Source organism: Protopterus annectens, chromosome 3.part0 (assembly GCF_019279795.1).
Source record: "Protopterus annectens isolate FY-2018-M chromosome 3.part0, PAN1.0, whole genome shotgun sequence".
NCBI lineage: Eukaryota > Metazoa > Chordata > Ceratodontiformes > Protopteridae > Protopterus > Protopterus annectens.
The window spans coordinates 118362021-118385984 of record NC_056731.1 but is presented as its reverse complement, the minus strand read 5'-3'; the positions used below and the strand labels follow the sequence as shown (position 1 = coordinate 118385984).

The 23964-nt window shown below is 40.6% G+C and overlaps 1 protein-coding gene across 1 annotated transcript in view; it reads right to left on the bottom strand.

Moving 5' to 3' along the window:
* The window catches only part of LOC122796777 (macrophage mannose receptor 1-like), a 1798323-nt gene that overhangs the window by 1031459 nt on the left and 742900 nt on the right, over window positions 1-23964 (bottom strand). Inside the window, exon 12 of the mRNA XM_044065505.1 lies at window positions 16872-17071. Within this exon, the coding sequence (XP_043921440.1) occupies window positions 16872-17071 (200 nt within the window). The remainder of the gene's footprint in view (window positions 1-16871; window positions 17072-23964) is intronic.

Here is a 23964-nt window from a genome sequence, read left to right as displayed (position 1 = left end):
GCTGCCAACCAGTCTTTCAAATTAGGTAGCGAACTCACAATATTTGTAGCCGATTGTTGCCATGATAACGTCGATGTTGAATTTTGCGCTATAAAACCATTATTATTACTCATCTCACAGCCTATTGATTCATTAATTATGTTAGCTGTGTTCAATATTTGCAGTTGTTCAGCATGTTGATCTGAGGTTAAATCTCTATTAACATGCTGTAAAGTACCTCTTTGCTGTAAGCGTTGACCCAATATATTATCCCTCTGTTCCACCTGTAGGATTTCTGAGCTGGCAATAGTTCCTTGCCCATCTTGCCTCGATAGTGAAGCCGCCTGAATGACCCTTCAGTCCTGCTGTTGCTGTTGCTGTTGGCATTGTACTGCTACAACTGAATCCAACCTCTCATTCATCCCTTTGACTTTCTGTGACAAAGGTTGAATTAAAATGGGCAATTCACCCATAGATCTAATTTGCTCATTGTCCAGTATGATCATAGATGATGTTTTTATTGTCATGTAAAAAATGTTTTATGATATAGTTTTTATGATTATGGTTTCATAATTAAAGCCAGGATAAACTATGTAAGTCAAAGTATATTTAGCATGTCAACCTTGTATCAGCATCCACGATTTGTTTGAAAGGCATGCATTAAGTTAAGAAGCCTTTCACTTTAAACACTGAGGATTGTAACTTGAGTTTTGGCGGGCTTACCAATTATGATACTTTATATATTCAATTTGGAAACAGGTTGTTAATGTTTGTCTTTCATTTCTGAGGAAGTTCAACCATTAGGTTGGACGAAAAGTGTTGTTAAAAAGTATTTAAACGTTTAAAAGTATTAAAAGCGTGTAACCAGAGTTTTAGCCTCAGCAGCTTTTTTGTTTTAGTTGTGGTTTCGGAACAAGTAACATTGGGTAATAGTGCAATCCAGGTCATAGCCTGCTATAGGTCCACATCCATGTCCCTAGAGTCTCAATCCACATTCCTCAACACCCTGGAAACTAACAATGTCCAACCCAACACTCTCATCCTAGGAGAATTCAACTACCCCTCCATCAATTGGGTAAGATACTGGCCCAGTGCTTCCTGGAATTCATCAGTTCCAATTACCTGGACCAGCTCATTCTGACACCCAGTAGAGGAAGCAACATTCTTGACTTGTGTTGATTACTAACATATGGGACCATTGGTTGACAACAGTAGCCAATCACTACCTGGTCAGATCCAACATAGAGTAATCACCATGGAAATCCACATCTCACACACCCCGCAAAGGTAACCACCTTGAGAAACTTCTCCAAAGCTGACTTTGGAATCATAAGAACAGAGGTGGCTAACTTCACAGCACCCATGCCAATGGAAAATACCTGCATGACTGACATATCATGCACAAATGCACTGTACAAACATGTACATCAATGCATGGTACTAGCCATACCCAGGAGAACCATGACACTCTCTTCCAAACACTGAAGGCCAATCTGGTGGTCCCCTGGCATTAATAACTTGTACAACAGAAGGAAGAAACTGTTGCAGAAAAAGGTGGAGTCCCAAGAGTGGTAAAACTCCCTTATTATCCTCAACAACAACTTGAGATCTCTCATGTAATCATCTAAAGCTGCCTGTGATGGCAGAATTGCAGCAGACACTAAGAACAATCACAAATCCTTTGATAGTGATATCAAGAACCTCCACGCCAAAACCCAGAAGTGCTCTGAGTTACTGCACAATGCTACCTCCTATACTGAACCAACAGATATTGCTAACATTCTTACCAACATATTCATTGAGAGTTTTACCCTTCCCTCTCCCCCAGGGAAACAACCATGATACCAAAAGAATGCCAGGCATCCAGGATTACTGCCACCCAGGTTACACCTGCATTGTCCATGGGCAAGAATACAGCTTCCATGGGACCCCACATTATCTCTGACTGCTTTCTACATGAACTACAAAGATACCTGGCACCACATCTTTGTGCCCTGTTCAGTCACATCCTCACCTCACGCTTTGTACCTTCTAAATGGTGCACTGCTACAGTAATTCCTCTCCATAAATGTGTGGCAACCTTTAGTTCCTGTGAATTATCAGTCCATTAGACTGATGAGTCTGATATGTACATCTATGGAGTGCATCATCAGGGACATGATCGACAAACATATAGGTAATCTCCTAACTCTTGACCCCACATGGTTTGGCTTTGTGAAAGGGAGATCATGCCTGCTCAACGTAGTTGACTTCTTTGAGTCAGTCACAAGGGCTATGTATGACAGTAAGGCACTGCATACAGCCTATATCAATGCACAAGGCTCTTGATACCATTCCTTAGTCAGGAATTATGGATGAACCCACCAAACTAGGCATTAACCTCTATATCACTGGGGGGGGGGGTTACAAATTGGTTCACAGATAGAAAACACAGTGTGAAAGTAACGAGCTCCAAGTCAGACTGCCAGCCAGTCATGAGTGAAGTACCACAGTGATCGGTCCTGGGTACTGTCCTGTTCAGCATGTATTTCTCAGGAGTCCAGGCCAACACAAAGGAACTTTGTCTGACCAAGTTCACAGACAACTGCAAGCTGGGAGCCATCATTAACTCGGGTCTATATTAGATCACCAAATGCTTAAAAAAGCAAACGGTGATTAATCAACCTTATGTGGGGGGATGCACCCCACACACACCCCCTACTTAAATATACCAACTGCGAGACTGCACTACAGTGCCAAAAACAGCAAAGTAATGAAGCAGCCAAGCAAATTATTTCCCAGGGAAAGAATTTACTTAAAAGCCGCTTCGATATTTTGCCATTTCAGGCTTTTGAGTTCGACCAAGACGCATTAGAAAGACTGTGTCTTCGGTCTTCTAATAGGGAACCCATTAACTCCACAACTGATGCAGACATCCTACAGAAAGGCCTCACTGAGACCACTGACTGGTGTGGAAACCATGGCCTGAAGCTTAACACCACAAAATCCGTCATCAGCCCCTTTGGTAAAATCTCAGTTCCTACTAAGTACCACATCGATGGGAGCCCACTGAACACTGTAGGCATTATAAGAGATCTGGGAACACAGGTTGACAGCAATCTCTCCTTTAACCACCACATTGCCACTGTGGTCAGGAAATCCTGTGTGGCACATCTCATTACCAAGGGTTTTGCATCCAGGAAGAAGGAGGTCATTGTCTCTGTGTACTCTTCCCTCATTACACCAATCATCAAATATAATGGCCCATTTGGCATGTATCTCACTAGACACCTGCAAAAGATGAAGAGGCCACAGAAGTACCTCACAATGAGGATCCTAGGCATTAAGCACATGTCCTACACAGACAAACTCAAGATACTCCAGCTATTCTCTGTCTCATATCACCTACTTAGAGGTCATCTCTGCTTGACTTGCAAAGCCATGTCTGACCCAGGTCTTTCACAAAAGCTACATCTAAAGAAATCCCAATCTCTCTGCGCCACACACTGCAGGGACCTCGACCTTATTGTCACAATCAACACAACATGCTGGAGGGACAGGTTCCTCATCCAGAGATAGCACATGCCCTGGAACAGACTTCCCATACATGTCAAGCAAAGCACCTAGATGACCCTGTTCCAGAGAGATATTGATGAGTGGATGGGTAATAGAATGTTCACCCCAAGGGATCACTCCAGTGGCTCTACTTGATGGGGCCACTGGGAACTAACTTTGGGTGGCACAATAGCAGGGCACTTCTATAGGCTAGGCTTTTAATGGTTCCAGGGCCAATAGCCTAGTACACACCTATGAACCTATAAGGAGAGTGACATCGGCATGACTGATACAGTAGGCCAGTGGGTGGGTAACCTATCAAAGTACTTTTTCCTACAAACATACACAGTTGCACACATACACTTATACAGCCCCACACACATTTTCCAGATCTGAGAGTAGAACCCCTGCCTATCTAGTTATTTGTACTATAGTGTTACACAGTTATCGCCAGGTGCTGATAAGGGGAATGACAGCAGGACTGATAAAGTATGCCAGTGGGTGAGAAACTTATCAAAATACTTCTTTCTACAAACATACACACTTTTACACCCACACACACATTTACCAGATCTGAGAGTAGAACCCCTGCCTATTTAGTTATTTGTACTATAGTGTTACACAGTTATCGCACACACTGCAGAGCTTACTGGACTGACAACTGGCCAAAGGTTCTGATAAGGGGAATGACAGCAGGACTGATAAAATAGGGCAGTGGGTGGGACAGTTATCAAAATACTTCTTCTTACCAACATACACACACTCATTTACCAGATCTGATATTATAACCCCTGTTTAGCTAGTGATTTGTACTACTGTGTTATGCAGTTATCACACATGCTACAGAGCTTACTGGGCTGACACCTGGCTAAAGGTACTGATAAGGGGAATGACATCAGCAGGACTGATAAAGTGAGGCACTGGGAAGTATTGTGGGTGGGAATGGCCTAAAACTCTTTTACCTACAAACAAACACACCCTCACTTTCACATACACAACTGTCTTTTACACACACGCACACACACACGCACACACGCACACACGCACACACACACACACACACACACACACACACACACACACACACACACACACACACACACACACACACACACACACACACACACACACACACATTGCCAGTATTGAGATTAGAACCCCCTACCTATCTAGTTATTTCTATTATAGCATTACGCAGTTATTGCATGCATTAGAGAGCTTATAGGGGTGATTGGCGCCCAATGACACCTCTAAGGTGAATGAAAGCAGCAGATCGTGTGAAGTTGGGCAATTTGAAGTGTACTGAGTGGGAAGAATCTCCTAATACTTGGACCTGTGGAGACACACACAGGCAGGTGATGTGATATTATAAACTCAACCTCAGTACTGTTACACAATGTGGTTCACCTTTTATGCTGGCACGTATGACTGTTTACAACTGGTATGCAACTATCCACAACAGGACATCACTGTATGCCATTCAGGGTATCCGTGGGTGTGACTCACTTTGTCTGTGTCCCCCTGTGTCTCTCTCTGTATCACTGTCTTTCTCTCAGTTCCCCACATCTATGTGTGTGTGTGTGCATGTGTATATGCTTGGCATATGTTATCTGCTGCCTATATATATATATATATATATATATATATATATATATATATATATATATATATCTGTGTGTGTGTGTGTGTGTGTGTGTATCTCACACAACAATTGCAGCTATATCACATATGAGCCACCCACAGCTAGCTGAGGGTAATCCTGTCTGATCTGTGTGTTTGGGGACAGTTGAAGTGTACATAGCTGTCTGTATGCATGGACATATATACACAATACAATCAAATAGTTCAATGTGGGTTCCAACATGTCCTATGATTCTCTAAGTGTAGGAACATGCCCAGTATAACCTTCTATAGTTAGGGTAGGACTCCATTCCAGAGATAGGTGTACTGCAGTCCAAGGTTTTGTGTGTGCAAACCTCTGACCTGTACATTTTTTCAGGTTGTTCAGGTGTGTGGCTAGAGGTTTCATCCTTTCTACATAAACTTGTGTTTTTACAGCAAGTTAGTTACATATAATTGAAGTGTGATGTTACAAAATAATACAGACATTACTGTTTCCGAATACATAACCTTCAGACAATTCCCAATACTGCAAAGCCCTCACCCTACCACCTTTCTCAGTATGTAAGGGCGATATTTACAAGATATGCCTATCATTGTGCCTTTTATTCCACTTTTCTTTCTGTCCTTGTTCAAACATCTTGCTGTCAGAGGTAGGGAGTTATGGGTGTGGGTACAGAGTGCATTCAACTGTGCAGGCATGTCCATTATTTGTAAAAGCAAACATAAAAAAGGGATTATTGAGAATGACCACTGGCAACAGTACCACAAAGCACTTATATTCACAAAAACCTTGGCACCTCTGCTACACATCCTTCAAGATGTCACTAATATGTTTACCATATTTCACATAGCACTGTGACTTCCAGTTATGTCAGTGGCAGAGCAGTGGGTGTCACTGACATGCATAACAGTTGGCACTGCAGTTATCTGCACAGGGTCCTATCAAAGGCAGCACTGTACCTAGGGCAGTACAAGACAACTGCCATGAGAATGTGCTGGCCAGATCCAGATGATATTAACCACACATACACATAGCTCACTGACCCCTGCATATTGTGGACAGGCAGCTAGTTTTCATGTGTATTGGTACAGCCCTGCAATGTATGCTATGCTGCTATTTCCATGCAAACATATATGTTACTGCATTTGTATGGGTATATGGGGGCCATACTTGTCCAATGTACACATTTGCACAGACTGTGATGATATTTGCTTTAGATTTTGGTTATGTTTACCATACTACTGTGCCCTGTCTTGGGGACTGGAGGCATATCAGCAAACAGCACAGGTCAGATTATATTGGCATACATTTGAGTTTCAGACTTCTTACCCTTCATAGCCTTACTGCAACTGTGGGTCCTGCTGTGCTATCACTGTGTGAGTCTGTAGGGGGTTAATTCAACATTGCCACCATCTGTGTGCCTTTACCAGACATTTCTCTGTGGTTTTTCTACAGCTGACGGGCTGTTTGGGTGTGAGGGGTGGTTATGGGACCCCCCCCACCCTGTCATCCATGCCTGTGACCTATGACCCCCCCACTTAGTTGTCCCCACACCTATACTACAGTGGGATTTGCCACTTTGGGTACTACTGCATAGTGTGTTTTGCCCAGACATTTCTTGGTGTCCCACATAGCTGTCAGTTGTGTGCTGGTATCCTAGTACTCTACCCCATTCCTTTGCATGCATGCAGCATTACCATAGACATGGAACATACTTTTTATTTTTTATTTATTTTACATTTTATTTTACATTTGTTGACCGGGCTAGTCTGGCTGGATACATGTCCATTTTCAGCAGAGGCCCGAGGAGAAAAGCTCCACTATATACTAAGTACATTACATAAAAAAGAAATTTAATACTCTAAGATAATAGCTAAGATCAGATCTTACGAAAACAAAAAGAAAGATAATTTAAAAAGAAACAAGTTTACAATAAGCAGTTCATTAAATATACATAATTGTACCAAAAGTACATACTTTAATCTCCAAACAGTGAAAGAAACAAAACTGAGGTGGGTAGAGAAGAAAAGAGTGGAGGGGAAACAGGGTAAGAGAAAATGGTTAGTCAGGTGTATTGCAGGAACACAGCCAATGATTTTGGAAGTAGTGTTTAATTTTTTGTTTGAAAAGTGGCAGGGATGTAGTCAGAGTTATGTCACTAGGTAGGAGATTCCAACTTCTACCTATTGTGTTAGTGAATAAAGAATCACCTGCTGTGTTGTTTGCCTTTATAGATTTTGTCATGAGTTTACAAGAGGAGCGAAGTGAGTTGAGATTGTTGTAAGGGATTAGAAGTTGAGAGAGTATTGGGGTGTTGTCAGGTAGGTGTAAAATGTTGTGGGCAATAGTGAGTTGAGGAATTATAAGGTAGTTTTGAAATTCGAGCCAGCCTAGTTGTTTTAGGTTTATACAATGGTGGGTCCTAAATGGGTTACTAGTGGCGAAGCGAGCTATGTTGTTATAGCAGGTTGCAAGTTTGTTGAGGTTACTTTTCTTAAGGTTAGTATAAATAGGGGAAGCATATAGGAGAGTTGAATAAAAGATGAGATTGTGCAATTTTGATTCTAGTTGCTGGGGTTAGAAAAGGTTTGATGCGATAAAGGGATCCTATTTTTCTGTTAACTAACTTGATGTTGTTGTTAATATGCCGATCGAAGGAGAGATTATTGTCAATGGTTATTCCTAAAAGTTTTGTAGTGAGATCAGGTGAGATGAGAGTACCATTATTTGAGGAAATGGTAAAGTTTAGAGGGGGGGACCGAGTGGTGGGGGAGAAGAGGAGGAGTTTTGTTTTTTTGGCATTTAGAAGGAGAAACCGTTTAGAAAACCATGTTTCTACGGAATTGAAGGTATTTTGGGTCAGTGAGATCAGTTCTGTAGAAGATGGTGCCGAGCAGATAAGGGTTGAATCATCTGCATATTGTATGCAGGTTGCTTGTGGGATTGCAGTCTGTAGATCGTTAATAAAGAGAGAGAACAGAAGTGGACCAAGAATGGAGCCCTGGGGAACTCCGATGGAAATGGGCAAGAGTGAAGAGATATGGTTTTCCCATATTACTGCTTGTTGTCTGTTGTTAAGATAAGATTTAAACCATTTAATGGCGAATTTATCACAAGAGAGAGATTCAAGAATGTTGATTAAGAGAGAGTGGTTGACCATATCGAAAGCTTTAGAGAGATCAATGAAGAGAGCGGAAGAGAGAGTATTGTTGTTTCGATTTTGTTGATAGTATCTACAAAAGAAAGAAGGGCAGTGGTGGTACTGTGGTGAGGTCTAAAGCCATGCTGACAGTTTGCTATTATGTTGTGAAGAGAGAGATAGTGCACAAGTTGCTGATGAATACATTTTCCATGATTTTTGCTAGGGGTGAGAGTAGGGCGATAGGTCTAAAGTTGGAAAGGTCAAGGAGTTACCACCCTTATGTAGTGGGATAATATAGGAGATTTTCCAGATGTCAGGGATGGTTCCCTCTTGGACAGTTCTGTTTATAAGTAAGGATATAGGGTATGCAATTTCTTTGGCAGCTTTCTGAAGGAAGAGAGAAGGGAGCTTGTCTGCAGAAGGGGTGCAAGGTTTCAGTTTGTGAATGAGTCTATAGATGAAAGAAGTAGATATGGGTTTTAGAGAGAAGTTATAGGAGGAGTTAGCTATATTATTTGGAATATAAGAGTTGTTGGTGTTCATTTATTTGGCTAGGGATTGAATAGTTTCAGAGAAAAAAGAGTTGAAAGCATTAGCAGTCTGGAGAGGGGTTTCTGGGTCAGCATTAATTGGGGATGGAGTTTTAGCACTTCCTGGGGAGAGAAGTCTATTTACTGATGACCAGAAATATTTAGAATTGTTAAGATGAGTTTCCTGAAGTTCACAGTAGAATTTTTTCTTGTCAGAGATTATTGATTTCTTAGCTAGATTTCTAAAGTTGGCGAAAAAGAACTAAATCAGGGTTTTGTCTATGGCATCTCCATGCTTTGTTTCTAGTATGAATGAGTTTTTTAGTATTGTTGGTAAGCCATGGGGCTGTTTTGGTTTTTACTCTAATAGTACGTTCAGGAGCATGTTTATCAAGTATGGATAAGAAGGTAGTATTGAAAAATGAGACTGCCTCCTCCAGGGGAAGTGATTTTAAGCAATTCCAATTGCATGCTCTCAGTTCAGCTTGGAAGAGGTCTATGTTAAAATGCTTGATAGAACGGATTAGCCTAGTATTTGGGAGGTTAACACATTCTGATTTTTGTCTAGTAATGTAGGTTAGGGAGTGGTCGCTGAAATCGTCTGGCATAGTACCTACTTTATACTGTTTGTTGACTTTATTTGTGAGTATCCAGTCTAATATACTCTCTCTCTTACTGGGCTTATGGACTCTAGTAGTTGAGGTAATGGTTTGGGTGAAACCATGTAGGTTAATATGAGAGGAGGGATTGTCATCATTAATAGTGTTCCAATCTATGTTAATAGATCCATACTATTCCATTCATTTATTGTTAAGAAGACTGACTTACCTTGTGCTTGCAGCAGTTATGAGGATAATGCTTGAGTGCAGCCTATGTTGGATGCTCACAGTGCACTGCCTATACATGGTAAGTTACAGGTAATGTGATGTGTGTGTCTTGTACTGTGTGTGCGAGTCAGAGAGGTGTCATTCCCTGGGGTCCCTACAGTGTCAGTGTGTATGCTATGCATTGCCTCTTTGCCAAGGCATGAGCATACTGGGCATGTGTCTGTCTGCCTACAAAAGCAGGCTCAGGGGCCTCCTCCTGTGAGTCCCTCTGTACCTGTGGGGACCTTGGCAATGGTGGTGAGCTGTATTGCCCTTCCCCATGCTGTTCCTAAAAACAGACTGTACAGTGTTTCCACAGGATCATATTGTGTAGCATGGCATATACTATGAACATGTGTGCACACGTAGCTGGAAACTACTGCAAGGCTGCACCAGATATGTCAAGGTAGTGGAGCCGTGACTTGAGCATCCCAAACACATGCTCTATAATGATCCTGTTTTGTGCATGTGGCTCATTATGGCATTCTTGTGTGGGTGGGTGTGCATTTCTGATGGGTGTCATCATCCACGGCTCCAGTGCATAGCCAGCATCCCCCACCAGATGGCCATACAGGATGCCTCCACTGGAAAATGCTTGGTACAGCTGTGATGAATGCCAGATGTGGGAGTTGTGATAGCTTCCAGGGCTGCCAGCACACATATTCATGATAATGCCCTGGGCATTGCACATGACCTGGCAGTTGATGGAGGGGAAGCCCTTGCAGTTTATGTAGACACTACCATGTTCACTGGGTGGGGCTTTTATGTGGATGTGCATGCAGTATATAGCACCCAATACCTCTGGGTATTCTACTACATGGTCGAAGAGACACCTATTGCTGGTTCTCTCCTCATGGGTGTTGTGGAAGTAAATGTGCTCACTGACATGTGGTAGCATGGCATCCAGGAACTAGTGGAGTACCCTGGATGCAGATGCCTGTGAGTCCCCATCATGTTCCCAGTAAGTCTTTGGAAAGTACCTGTAGCTAGAATTCTTAAGGCTATACATACCTTGGTATCCACTGGGATGGGTTCCACTCTGTTGGTTCTATCTCTGAGTTGAGGCTGGCACAGCTCGGTGAGTTGCTGAAGTATGTCTCTGTCCACCCTGTAGTGCTCTATCATCTCCAGATCATGCAGCTCCTGAAAGGTTCCCCGGGGGTCTGAACACTCTTCTCCTCCACCTTGGTCTGTGGTGGTTGTCAGCATTATCCTCCTCTCCACCCGCAGCCCCTAGCACATACTGATGGATCAAAACAATGGCATCCCCTAACATTTTTCCAGTTAAAATTCCCCCACATGTAGACACCAATCGTGCAGAATTTGTGGGAAAAACAGACTGTAAGGTGTTTCCATACTTTATACAGTTGTGGTGCAGATGCTGCCTGTATGATTGCCTGACAATGATACAGTCCAGCTCCCACCTGTATTACTCATGGCTTTGATTTGACCACTGTGAGTGTTAGAGGCATAACTGGCAATTTGTGCATGATTGCCTTTATTCTGCTGTTGCCATTTTTTTAATTATTTTATACTTACATCTCCTCCCATTTTCTGCTATGCAGCCACCTGCCAGCTGTATTATTGTGTGCTTTGCCTGGCCCATTGTGAGTTGCAAGAGTCCCATATTAGTGATTTCTACTTCATTTCTCCTTTATTGTGCTGTTGCACTTACATTTTTATTTTTACATCTCCTCCCATTTTCAGCTATGCAGCCACCTGCCAGCTGTATTATTGAGTGCTTTCAATGGCCCATTGTGTGTTGCAGTATCCAATATTGCGGTTTGTACTGCATTTCCCTTGTTGCCCTGGCATGCTGCCCAGACCTGTTTAGCTGGTATAAACAGCAAGAAATGGCCCTCCCATTGGGTGCAAACATGCTCCTTAGTTCATGGAATAAGTGTATACAGCCTCAGACAGACCCCCTTGCATAGCTGTGCTTAGCTAAGCACAAACCCAGGCAACGGAGCTCCAATTTGCTTACAGCCAAGCATTACGCACCCCTTTTTCATGTTAGTTGCTCCTCCTGTCCACACAATGGTGTTACAGCACCTACACGGTTATGTGCAGTGTGACACTTAGAAGAACTGTGTGATTCAGTATAAGTCCCCTCATTAACATACCCCATTGCCTTCATCCGTAGTTACTGCACTACACAAGAGCCTCCCCCCTTAGCAACCACTGTTCTCTGCATTTGTTTTGATTCTGCTTGCCATTGACATAAACTTTTATTTCTTTTAAATCTAAACACTTTAACATGCCAATTGCCATATATTTGGCCATTGGCATGCTTGCAGGTTAGGGTACATGCTTTTATTGGAGCTGTCATGGCTCCATTTACTTTTTTGAAGAAATGTTTTCGGCTAGTAGCTGAATACATTTGTGCAACTTACACTGTTCCTCCGCAGCTACCTACCTTCTTCCTGGATCACTATTTTACCTCATTTGCATGTTTTTCACCAGCAAATGAGGTAATTAGCATCCCGCATGGGTTTCCATGCAGGAACAGTGTTGGCTCGCTCATGCACATCAATACAGTGCATTCCTGGATCGTTTGTCAGCCATATTCCATGCAGGAGCAGCTGCACTGCTCCTGCACAAAGATTTCAGAGTTGTGAATCCCAGGGCAAGTTTTCTGCTTACATCTACTGGCACATTTTGGCATCATCCTTGAATGTTAGTTTGCTGGGATAATACTAAAGTATTTATAGTGAACCACAGTGCTTATGTTTGTAGAGTTTATATTTATAATTACCTTCACATCAGTAGTAGCATTTGCAGCTAGTGGTGACCACACTTTTTCACTTAAATACCAGCTCTCTATCTTGCAGTAAGAGAAACAGAAATAAGTTTTGTATCTGAGTGATAAATACAGGTGTGCTTTTCCTCCTGTGTTATGTAACAGAGTCATTTGCATACTGAATCGACTTCAAGCCTTGGGTATGGAGATGTATATCACTAATGAAGCTAACAAATTAGAAAAAAACAGGGGGGTGTCGTGTGGCACTCCAGTGTTAGATGCAAATATTGCTAACATGCAGTTGAACCAGACAACTGCTTGCAAACAATCCTGAAGTTAATTTGAGATGCGAGTTATGACCTGTAAATTGCAGCCAACAGACTGATCCCAATATAAGAAGATAAGATGTTTAATTGCCTCAAATGCATTGGAGAAATCAACAATAATACTGCAGTACAGATCCTTTGTCACACTGGGTCACAACAATGTCTACTAGTAGTATAAGGGCTATGTGAGTACTATGATCAAGCAGAAAACTGTGCTGAGAATAACAATTGGTAGTCTGTGAGCTAGGACTATATAACTCCCAAGGATATTAGAAGGTGGGATTAATATAGAATTTGAACTATTGTTTTCAACACTGTGATGCTGTTTCCTCCCTTGAATAGTGATATAATTTCTTTCTTGATTCTAAAGTGATGTGAAGATGCTTTTTCCCTTGAATCTTATATTTTATTAGTGCTAATGGGTGGGTTGTTTGGTTCTCTTCTTCCTTTGGGTTACTTGATAGGAATTTGTCCATAGATGGCGATTCATAAGTTTTGATATTATGTAGTAACTTTTTATGGACTTTACTGTAGTAAGCTTTAAGTTGAATTATATTTTAGAAATATAGTGGTTGCTTAGTAGTTGAATTTTTCTTACTTTGGATCAACTTACCAGTACTGGGATGCACAAGGATAACATACTAATTATGATGCAGGAGACCTGGGTTCAATTAGCAGCCCTTGTGTCTGAAGCACTGGCAGGTCTGTTCCCATCATAGGAGGTGAGGGCCACGTGTATGTGGCATACAAAATAACTAGATTTCCTTAGTGGAGGTTGGGGAAAGAAGCATGCAATGCTTCCTAAGAGGGAAATGGGGTGGCTTGCCAGCATCAGCTTCACCAGATATTATTGAGGTACATGTAGAATGTTGAGAAAAGTAGGAAATATACTCCCAGCAGCAGTATGATTCAGACCCAGGGCAGCTTGATTTCCTTGATGGCTCTAAACACAGGTAGGGTAGGTAGACCTGGCAAATGGGGAGAGACCCTAGAGTTTGCTGAAGGTCGGCTGGAGAACACACAGAAAAAAGGAAAAACAATGTGTATATACTAAAATGAAACAAAAATTATTATTTTATTGATGGGATGAACCTTTGTTTCAGGCATACAGTCTAATTTAATGGATGATATTACCTCCCTTGAATTGTTTGTGTGTAATATTCAATGGGTGATGGAACATTTTCTTTAAGTCAAATGAGTTAATGGACTCTATTTATTTAACTATATGCCTACTGTATGATAATCAGGAAGCCAGACATAGAGGCAAATAAGAAAAACATTATTCACTAAGTCATTTATCTACAATATAAAAATGAAAGCAAACATAAACAGCTTGTTGCAATAGGACTAATACACATAAAAAGCATAACTGACAGTTTTACAATATACCATATATAAAGAGCATAGTTGCTAGTTTAAAGTGCAAGAACACATAGAGATTCATTGTTATTACAGTCAGAGTGTAACGCAGATGTGCTGAAATGCATTTATAACATTTTTAGGAACTATGTACATATTTACAATGTGTGACAGGAAAAACTGTGTGGTCGAGAAGTAGTGAGTAGTTTCCCAAAGTATTTCTTATCCAATTGAATTATATGCTAAATGTTTTGAGAAGCGTAAGAGGGATGTAAGATCTCTACTTAAATGTAAGTGCAAAAAATAGTTATAATTTAACTAATGAACAAAGAGTGACATTTAAATTCCTAACCAATGACAGATGGACAGTAAAATGTTAGCAAAGCCAGGTAGTTTGGTGGTTAAAGATACAAGTTCCAACAGTAAAATTAAGATTTGTTAAATGACTTCTTCTTATAAGAAAATTATTTGGACAGGCAGTGATTACATTTGACATGAAATAGTAAACAATGGTGAAATTGCATTAGACACTTTTTTTACTTATTAAGTACCACCAAACAGATGTATCACAGCTGCCTGTAAGAAAAAGGAAAAAATAACAACTAGCTCACCAGAAATATGGAACTAGTAATATATTTGAACAATGTTATAAACATTTTAGTAATAATTCCTGTACTACATTTAGAAAAGCTAAAACTATTCCACTTCAGGCAGGTATATATTACATATGTGGGAAAAGTGCATAGAAAATACTTCTGAGGGTTGGAGTGGACTATGTTATTTAGACCATGTAACTTTATTAATTATGCTCACTTCCACCTTGCCTAGTCTTAAGAATGTTAAAATTAAAAGACATATTTGATGTGGCAAAAATAGATGCAACAGATTATGTTTCAAGTGGAACATCAATCTTTCCCTATTATACAGCAAGGAAAGTAATTTGGGAAAGTTTGAAAGTTAGCACATAAGTGCAAAAAAAAGTTATAATTTAACTAGTAAACAAAGAGTGACACTTAAATCTCTAAATAATTAAAAATGTCTGGCAAAATGTTAGCAAAGCCAGGTAGTTTGGTGGTCAAAGGTGCATATCCGAACAGTAAAATTAGGATGTGTTAAATGATTTCTTGTTACATTTGATATATATTTGTTAGATTAAGTAATGCTATATTTGATATATATTTGCTAATATATGTGATATCTGTGAATTGGTGAGAAAAGAATGTTGTACTTATATTCCTGATAAATGAACTTGAAATCAGGAGCCGCCTCAGGATAATTGAGAAAATTGATCAAAAAAGCACAAATAGAAAAAAAAAATCTTTTGGCTGGGAGGTTCTATCAGTTCCTGGGGAATGATGAAAATAATGCATCTTATACTGGTTATAGTTGGCATTCTAGGAATGGAGGGTATAAGGCATCAAGCAAGTCATGCTTTGAAGGTAGACCAAGTGGATCAGGCCCAAAATATAGTGTGATTTATGAAGTATACTGAACTGATGAAGTCTGAATACTGCTACCCATTGAGCAAGAACAACAAACATGGGTCCTCATGTTTGTTCAGGGGGACCTGTTATTGTATTGGAATCTCATATTAGTGTCAGTGGTGGCTAGAAATATGTCAAGAATTAATAAAGGAATAAAAAGCTGCAGACAAATGTATTGCCTGACTGAAAGGGCCTCAGCCTAGACAGATTATAAATTAGTGCTTATACAAATTCCTCTCTATCAAAGAATAACTATCAGTATAAATGAACATTTAATTAATTGGAATTAATTCCTCTAAAAAAGCAAATGTAAGCCAGTTATGAGAAGTAACATTAAGAAAGCATATGGGCAGTCTGTTACTGAGATTATAACACCCAAACTAATGGGCATTATTCTTGCTTAGTGAATAGGTGACTTGCACAGCTTCATCCTGACTGAAGAATGAACATTCTCAATGGGATGTTAATGTACATGTAATTCCCTTAAAGACAGGTCTGATGCTTGAAGCACAAACACAAAAAGAAAGCAAACTGTTGCCATTTTTAACACTCATTAAATGCAGCTTTACAGTTTAGTGAGCAAAAAATGTAAAAAGGTAAATAAAGAAAAATAAAAATGTGTGCATGTGTTTGTGTTTGTGTAGATATTAAATAATTACATAAATTATATTCTTAATGTAAAATACTTTCTCCAACAACATTTGCATATGCTACATCAAGTCTGAAACCTTTAGGAGGAGAAACTATTTTATATCAAAAATATTTAAAAAAACATGGTGATAGAAAAATACAAGACAAATTAACAGATAGCCCATACTCTAAGTGCAGTAATGGCCTCCAAGTTGAGCATTATTGGAGAAATAATACCCTTCAAGGGGTGTATAGGTGCTCTGCCTGCAGTATCAGACCTCACAACACCCCTGGGCCTGCATTGTTTCCCTAGTAACACACCCCTTCCTGGGCCTGTATTGTTTCCCTAGTAACACAGCCCTTATCATGCTTATTTTCTTTTGTCCATTCACAAATCAAGCAGCCTTTTTCTGAGCTTTAAAAAGGTTATATAAAACATAAGGTTAACTATAGTTTAACCATATGTCATGTTATGTAGTTTTACACCTGCAAAAAAAGGAATATATACTGTATAAAGATTTGTGACTGAAATTAATGATAATACTTCTCAAATGATTTCTAGCACCTCACACCCCATAAATAGGTCATTTTACAACAGGAAGTTGATTAAATGAGCAAATGCCATTAAAGTACTACAGCAATAGTTTTATTACTTACTTTGTAGCAGTATTTTGAATTTGTAGAAGAATGCCATCCTTCTGAGCACTGTGGAGCAGGAGTTGTTGTTGGAACTGGGGGTGGCGTTACTCCCTCTGCCCAGTGTTTACAGATATATGTTGCTTTTTCTTCACAGTTGACAATATCCCACAAGCCAGCATTAATTCCAGTTCTCATAGCCACACATCCTGATTGACTTCCTTTAAGAAAAACATTTCAATAAATTAAAAAACAGCTTTTAAAATATGTAATAAATTTTGTAGCAGTGCAATGCTAACATATGAAAATAATTAATCTGAAATCTTAACCCTGATACCAAATGACGGTGTGCTTCAGTCTCAGAAAAACTTAGCAATCTAAAGCAATGCTGATAACTCATAATAATGAAATATAGTTAGGATACCTGAGATCTAATGATTCTGTAAATCACATTAACTTATTAAAAAGAAAATGTTAAACAGCTAAGATGCATGAGCAGCTTACACATACCAGTATGGGTGACAGTGTGAATACAGTAGTTGGTTAAGGTTACTGACTCAAGTGTTCAGGCTTCAGTCTTAAGCTTGCATGATCTACATGCAAATTACTGGGTTTTCTCTTGGTATTCTGCTTTCCTTCCAACACCCCGAATGCTGATTGTACCAGTTAATGTAAATCACCTTAATGTATCTCTGTCTATTGATATAACACTTCACTAAAGGACCTTTCATTGGAAAAAAAATAATTGAAGAAACATTTGAATCCTGCCCTATTTAACTGAATACAAATAATGACAAAAACAATATTAATGTATGGGAGCAAGCTGTACTTAACCACACACACACACACACACACACACACACACACACACACACACACACACACACACACACACACACACACACACACACATACACACGCACCCCTAAATAGACTAGCCCCAAGACTGTACAATAGTGTAGGTAGAGGGAAACTTCTCTACCTTCGGTGCTAGATATTATAAATGTAAGACATGGCACAGTTGCAGTATCACATTGTATTCCTCACCCTTACAATTCTAAATATATTTAGCCGACGATACACAGCAGTCCATGTAATAAACTATTTCCTCACCTGCACTACCGCATGATTCCAAGCCTTGAAACACACAACAATCAACAAAACAGTACTTCAGTACTTTAATACAACATAGAAGAAAATTATGTAATTAGCATGATAGATCCTTATTGTCCCTGTCTGTCTGTCTGTCTGTCTTAATGGTTGGGGTATCCATCCTTATGGTGTATCTGAGCTGGCAATTTATCGTTATGAAGTTTCTCCAGTACTTCAGTTGCCCCCCCCCTCCCAATAATGTAGTGAAAAGATTACCTGGAGTAAGATTTCAATATTAGCTCAACCAGGTTTTTCAAAGAAGAAAAGTAGTTATGACAACTTCCATGTCCTGTATTGTCCGCTTCATCTTTTTTGATGGTTGGGATAAATCCATAGCTATGTTTTTTTTCTGGTGACATCATGACAAGTTATCTCTGAGACTGGTGGAACCAAATGAAGCTCTGAACTTCAATACAAGATCAAGTTTGTAGTGTTTGGTAAATGTGTGCATTGTTATTGACCACAATGGTGCAACACAAATCTCATCTACAGTACAGTACTTGAAGTAAGAAATAGAAGTCAAGAAATATCTTATGAGATGTACTTTGGGCCTTGATGGAAAAAGTTTATTATGACAAAAGTAAAAGGAGATGCAAGCTGACAGCCATTTAGATAAGGTGACTTTGAAACTCTGATACCTAGTTTAACCTTGAAAAGGCATATAAAAAGTTGATCATGCTTCCTTAATTTTGTCCCCTGAAAATAAAATCTTAGTTGTCAGTCTGTGTCTATGTTATGAAGTTATTCTCTTTTGCTAGCAGTTTCAGAAGATGGAGACTGGTAAGTGAATAGTTTGGTTTAAGGTGGTCTCCAAGGCTACTTTAGGATTGAATGTAGGATATGGTCCAAGGAAGACCATGTATTTTTGGAAAATGAGATGTTTTTTGTTTGCAGCGAAAATGCATGTAGTTCATATTTTTACTGAACTGATAGTAACTAGAAATAAAGTATTCCAAGAAATATGTTTCAAGGAGGAATTAGTGTCAGGCACAGTTTCATCAGAGATTGTATTACCAATGTAAGATCCCATGGTGGAATATGATCTTTGACAGGTGGTCTGAGGAGAAAGAGGAAAAGAAACGTTTTGCATATCTTTTGAGAGACTACAGATTTGGAATTGAGGCTTTAGTGAATGTTGGACACAGCACCCAATTTGACTTTGATATTAAATTAACAGCACCTGCATCAAAAGGCCATCTAGAAACTGCAGGGCAGAAGTGATAGAAGATAACTAAGGGTCCAAACCCTGATCAAATACCCATACAGAGATTCTTTTTTCTTTTTTTGCACAGTTTTCTTGTGGATTGCTATAGAGATTCACTTAGAATTCAAATAATTCTGGAAGGTAAGGCTAGATTACTGGCCATCACTGGAATTGGAAAAACCAAATAGTCTGTGAAAGATGACATCTGGATGAAGCTTGCCAGATGGGTGATATAGAAGATCTGATTGTGGATCTAGCAACCAAAGGAATCATGTCAAATGAGGCTACAACATTTGGAACCATATTTGCTTGGGCAGAAGGGAGCTGTGAGGATGACTATTGCCTTGCTCCTGGATGCTTTCAGTAAGAATTTTGACATTATTGAAAGAAGGGAAAAGCATGCTGAAGTCTAGGTGATCAAGGATGAACCAAAGCATCCCTGGACGTCTGACCTTGAGGATGGATGAGGGCAAAGAAGCTGCTGCATTTTATATTTTAAAGAGAAGCAAATAGATTGTAGCAAGGCTAACCTCAGTGGCTGAGTGTCTTGGTTGCCACTAAATCACTAAAGGACCACTCATGAGGCATGAGGATGTAACAACTGAGCTTATCCACTACATGGTTGGTTTGACCTAGAATGTGCATTTTTATCAGAAAACATTGTGAAGACATCACCCGTCACCACATTCTCATGGCCTTTCAGCACAAAGGGTCAGAACGAGTTCTTCCTTGCTAGTTTGTTTTCCATACTATTGACATATTGTTTGGATGAATGAAAATCACACCCTGGACAAGGAAATCTTGAAGCATCTGCAACACTAGGAAGACTGCTTTCATCTCAAGAACACTGATATGAAGGCGAACATCTTGTTGTGGCCACATTTCTTGGACTGTGTTTCCTTTGTAATGTCCCCCTATCCCAGAGGAAACATCTATTGTAAATGTGGCTGATTTTGAGTAGATTTTGCTTCCTATTTGGTCTGGTGAGCCCTCTTGGATGACTCTTTTCTGAAGAAGATGAGATATATTTTGCTGGTGTGGAGCATGTGGAACGTACAGTATACTTTGGATGGGTGCAAAAATGAAAGGCATTACCTAGCCACTGAATATACTGCTCTTCACCCATTTGTCCTCTAAGATTACCAACAAAGCTTCCTGATGGAAAAAAAAACATACCCTGACAACCTCCAAAGAAGAGACTGGAGAGCAACTGGGAAAATTGTAGGAGTGCTGGAAGGGTTTACTTAATAAGGAAACTCTAAACCCTTGGTTCTGTATAAATTCTCTGTCCCTGGGGTGGTGCCCATTAAGGGACCTCTCCATCACTTGTGGCCCTGTCTGAAAAGGTTTCAAAGGAAAAATATTGGGACTTCTTAAACCACATCCCTTTGCTATCCTTCTGGTTCCTGGAGTAGGATATTCAAAGGATTTCAAAGCAGATACCAATGGCAGACAATATCTTCCCCTCTTACTTGCTCTTTGTCAAAGTCTCTTTCATTTTCGGACTGAATAAGAATGATCTGTCATAGGTGCATTCTGAAAGGATGCCTTAAAGTTGTCTGAAAAGTCACATAATCACAGCAAGGCACGACAGTGCATGGGCATGCTGAAGCCTGCTGCCTTTGCTGCCCCATTGGCTGGACTACATTAACCTCATAGACAGATTTGTGATAAAAAAGATGGTAGAGGGTTGGGCCTCCATCAGCTTTCTGGTGTCCAGTGTGGGGGATCTCTGGAGGCACTCCAGGGTGTATTCAATCAGATCTCTCCAGAACTTTGTCATGTGCATAACATAAATGAATGCTGTCAGGGAAATATTTCCCAGGGCATATGTCTACTTCCCAAATGGTCCATCATCATAGATTCCCTCTTAGGAGAATCTACCATGGAACTGTCCTCCAAAAGGTTCTTCTTGGTATCTACTACAACCACAATGGAATCAATTAGAGGACCCTTACTCCAATAGGATTGGTCCTTGGGAGGTCTCAGAATCTTATTGTGCTTGTGAGGTATTGGTTCTACAATCTCACATTCCCCCATGCTCTTTCCACCACCAGGTCAATGAGATGAGGATTTTCAGTAGTGCCTTTAGTTCAGAAGGTGATGGGGTTCCATTCCCGCACCGCATAATTGCATTAATTGTCCAATAAAGACACTGCAGTGCAGTATAAGGGGTGGAGTTACACTCCTGATTATGCAGTCCTTCAGATGAGATGTTAAACCAATGTCCCATCTGCCTGAGATGGGGGTAGCTCAGGTGGATGTAAAATATTTCAAAGCACTCATCAAAAAAGTAGAGGAAGTTCCCTTATGCCCTGACCAAATTTTCTCTAGCTAGTATGATTATTTCATCGGGTCTCTTCTCAAAAGAGGCCGTTGGCCTACTGGGACTAACTTGGTCAACAAAGTGTAAATCAATAAATTAATGTTCAGTAGCATGACCGCCAAGAAGAGGAGGGACCAGTTTCTATAGGCCTTAAAAATGGGTTCAGGTGCCTAGGCAGTGAGACATTTCCCTATGGTACATTTTGGCTGGGGACACATGGCTAAAGTGACATTCAGCTGCAGAGAAATATGGCTGTTTGCAAATTCCCTGTGGGCAAAGAGAACGACATACTGCCATGCCCACAGCTTTAATAACCAAATACATGGAGGCAGAAGTAATGAGTGTTGTGCTCAGTGTACAGTACATACATGTGTAACTAAGGATTGTAGAAGAGTGCTACAGCATGCAGGAAATCCTGCCTGGTTCTGTAGTCACATTTATGCTCCAGTATGCATTTTAGATAATGTTCCCTAGACACTGTAAAGGGGGTAGTGGTCTACACACACTGATTATAAAGGCACTGCCCATTGTGCACTACATTTTTACTGCCACTGACATGCCCTCTGGCCAGCCTGCTGCTGATGCCTGCCATATTACCTGCTGTCTCATGTTACCTTGGGGATCATGGACATTGTGTTCCCCCTGTGCATTTGGTTATTGAAGTTGTAGGTATGGCAACACATTCTTCTCTTTGCCCACAGGGAATTTGCAAACAGCCATATTTCTCTGCAGCTGAATGTCACTTCAGCCATGTGTCCCCAGTCAAATGTACCATAGGGGAAATGTCTCACCGCCTAGGTGCCTGAACCCCTTAAAACACTTCTTCATCCAGGGAAGGGTGGTGTTGAACCACTTCTCCCCTCTGCTGCATCATTTCCATAATTTCTCAAAGATATAGTCTTCTGGAGAGTGTGCGGGCAACTTTCCCTTTCATTGTGGTCTGTGTCCTCTGTGAGAGATTCCATGGAGAATCTATGTGCCTCTTTTTGCACTGACAATTCTTGTGAACTTTGAGATGGAGAAATCCAAGAAGCCAGAAGTGTCTCTTCAGCCTTGGTGAAGGAAGAGTTTGAAGTATGTAGGGTTGGGCTGTCCTTGGGACTGAAGATGTGAGCTGAAAATCTCAGATAAATTGGGGTCTATGGGTGGAGTTGATACCAGTGGGGCATCCCCTTCCTTCAAAGGAGGGAGCAATAATCCTTGCAAAGAACTCAAAAAAAGTGCTGACCCTGACAGCTCACACTCTAACCACTTCTGTCTGCAAAGAAGGTAAGGCCAATAGAACTGATGGTTACATCCCCAACACCAAGGGCCAGTCAAGCCTAAGGCTAGGATTAGAATCAGTATGTCAAGTAGTGAAGCACTCAAAGCTATGAACAGATCTAAACAGGAAGGTGCAGTGGGAGGCTCCACTCCGAGATGCCTGTGTCAGCCACTAGCCACCAAGACACAATTGGCTGCAAAGGTTTCAGAGCAGAATGTGTCAAATGTCCTGTCAGTGTCAATTGATAGGGTGCTGTTGGCACAGACTGGGGAGGACTGGAATTGGCTTTGGAGCCAAAGCCACTGGCATCAATTTGGGAGCTGTAGAAGGCGCAAAAGAAAGTGGAGTGAGTGGGCCTGCCCTATCTACCTTGGGTGTAGAAAGCAGTGGGATCACTCCTATATCTAGTTGAGATTTCACAAAGGCCCTCTTCATTTGATCCCAGTCTATGTTGAACATTCTCCTGTTAGAACTAGATCTAAGTGAGGAAATGGAAGGGAGATCTGGAGCCCATAAACTCTGAGAGCTGAGGTGTCCTTTCTCAATGAGCATGTCATGCATCACAATGGTCTCAGTGTTGACAGCCTTCAACGCTGTTGTCAATTAAGATACTAAACCTTGAATGAGTTCCCTTTCTTGTTGTTTTGTTTACTTCCTATATTATTTACTCTGCTTTCTACAGTGTACATACACCTCACCACCATCACCATTCTGGACCTCAAGTGAGTTTTCATGAAGTAATCCCAAGAAACACAGAAACATAGCTTGGGATGTTGGGATGAGAGTCAACTTCTAGAAAATTGGCTAAAGGACAAAACCCACACAGTTCAGGTTGTGGGTGCCTCAACAGAGAGTATGAGAGGAACCACTCATGTTCTGCAAGGCTCAGTTTTTTGGGACCTCTTTAGTTCAGCATTTACTTTTTAGATCAATGAATCAAGACCTTTGTCTAACCAATTTTGATGAAGACTGCAAAGTGGGAGTCATTGTCAAGTCATGTGCCTAAGCCATTCAACCAGAACATACACTTGCAAACACCTGGTGCTAGAAACTTGGGCTAAAATCAAATGCCAAAAAGTGCAATATTGTCACATTTGGTAAACTATTCCCCCAGTGTACATCCCACTCCAAAATGAGAGTGCTGTTAGAGACCTTGGAACCTGGACTG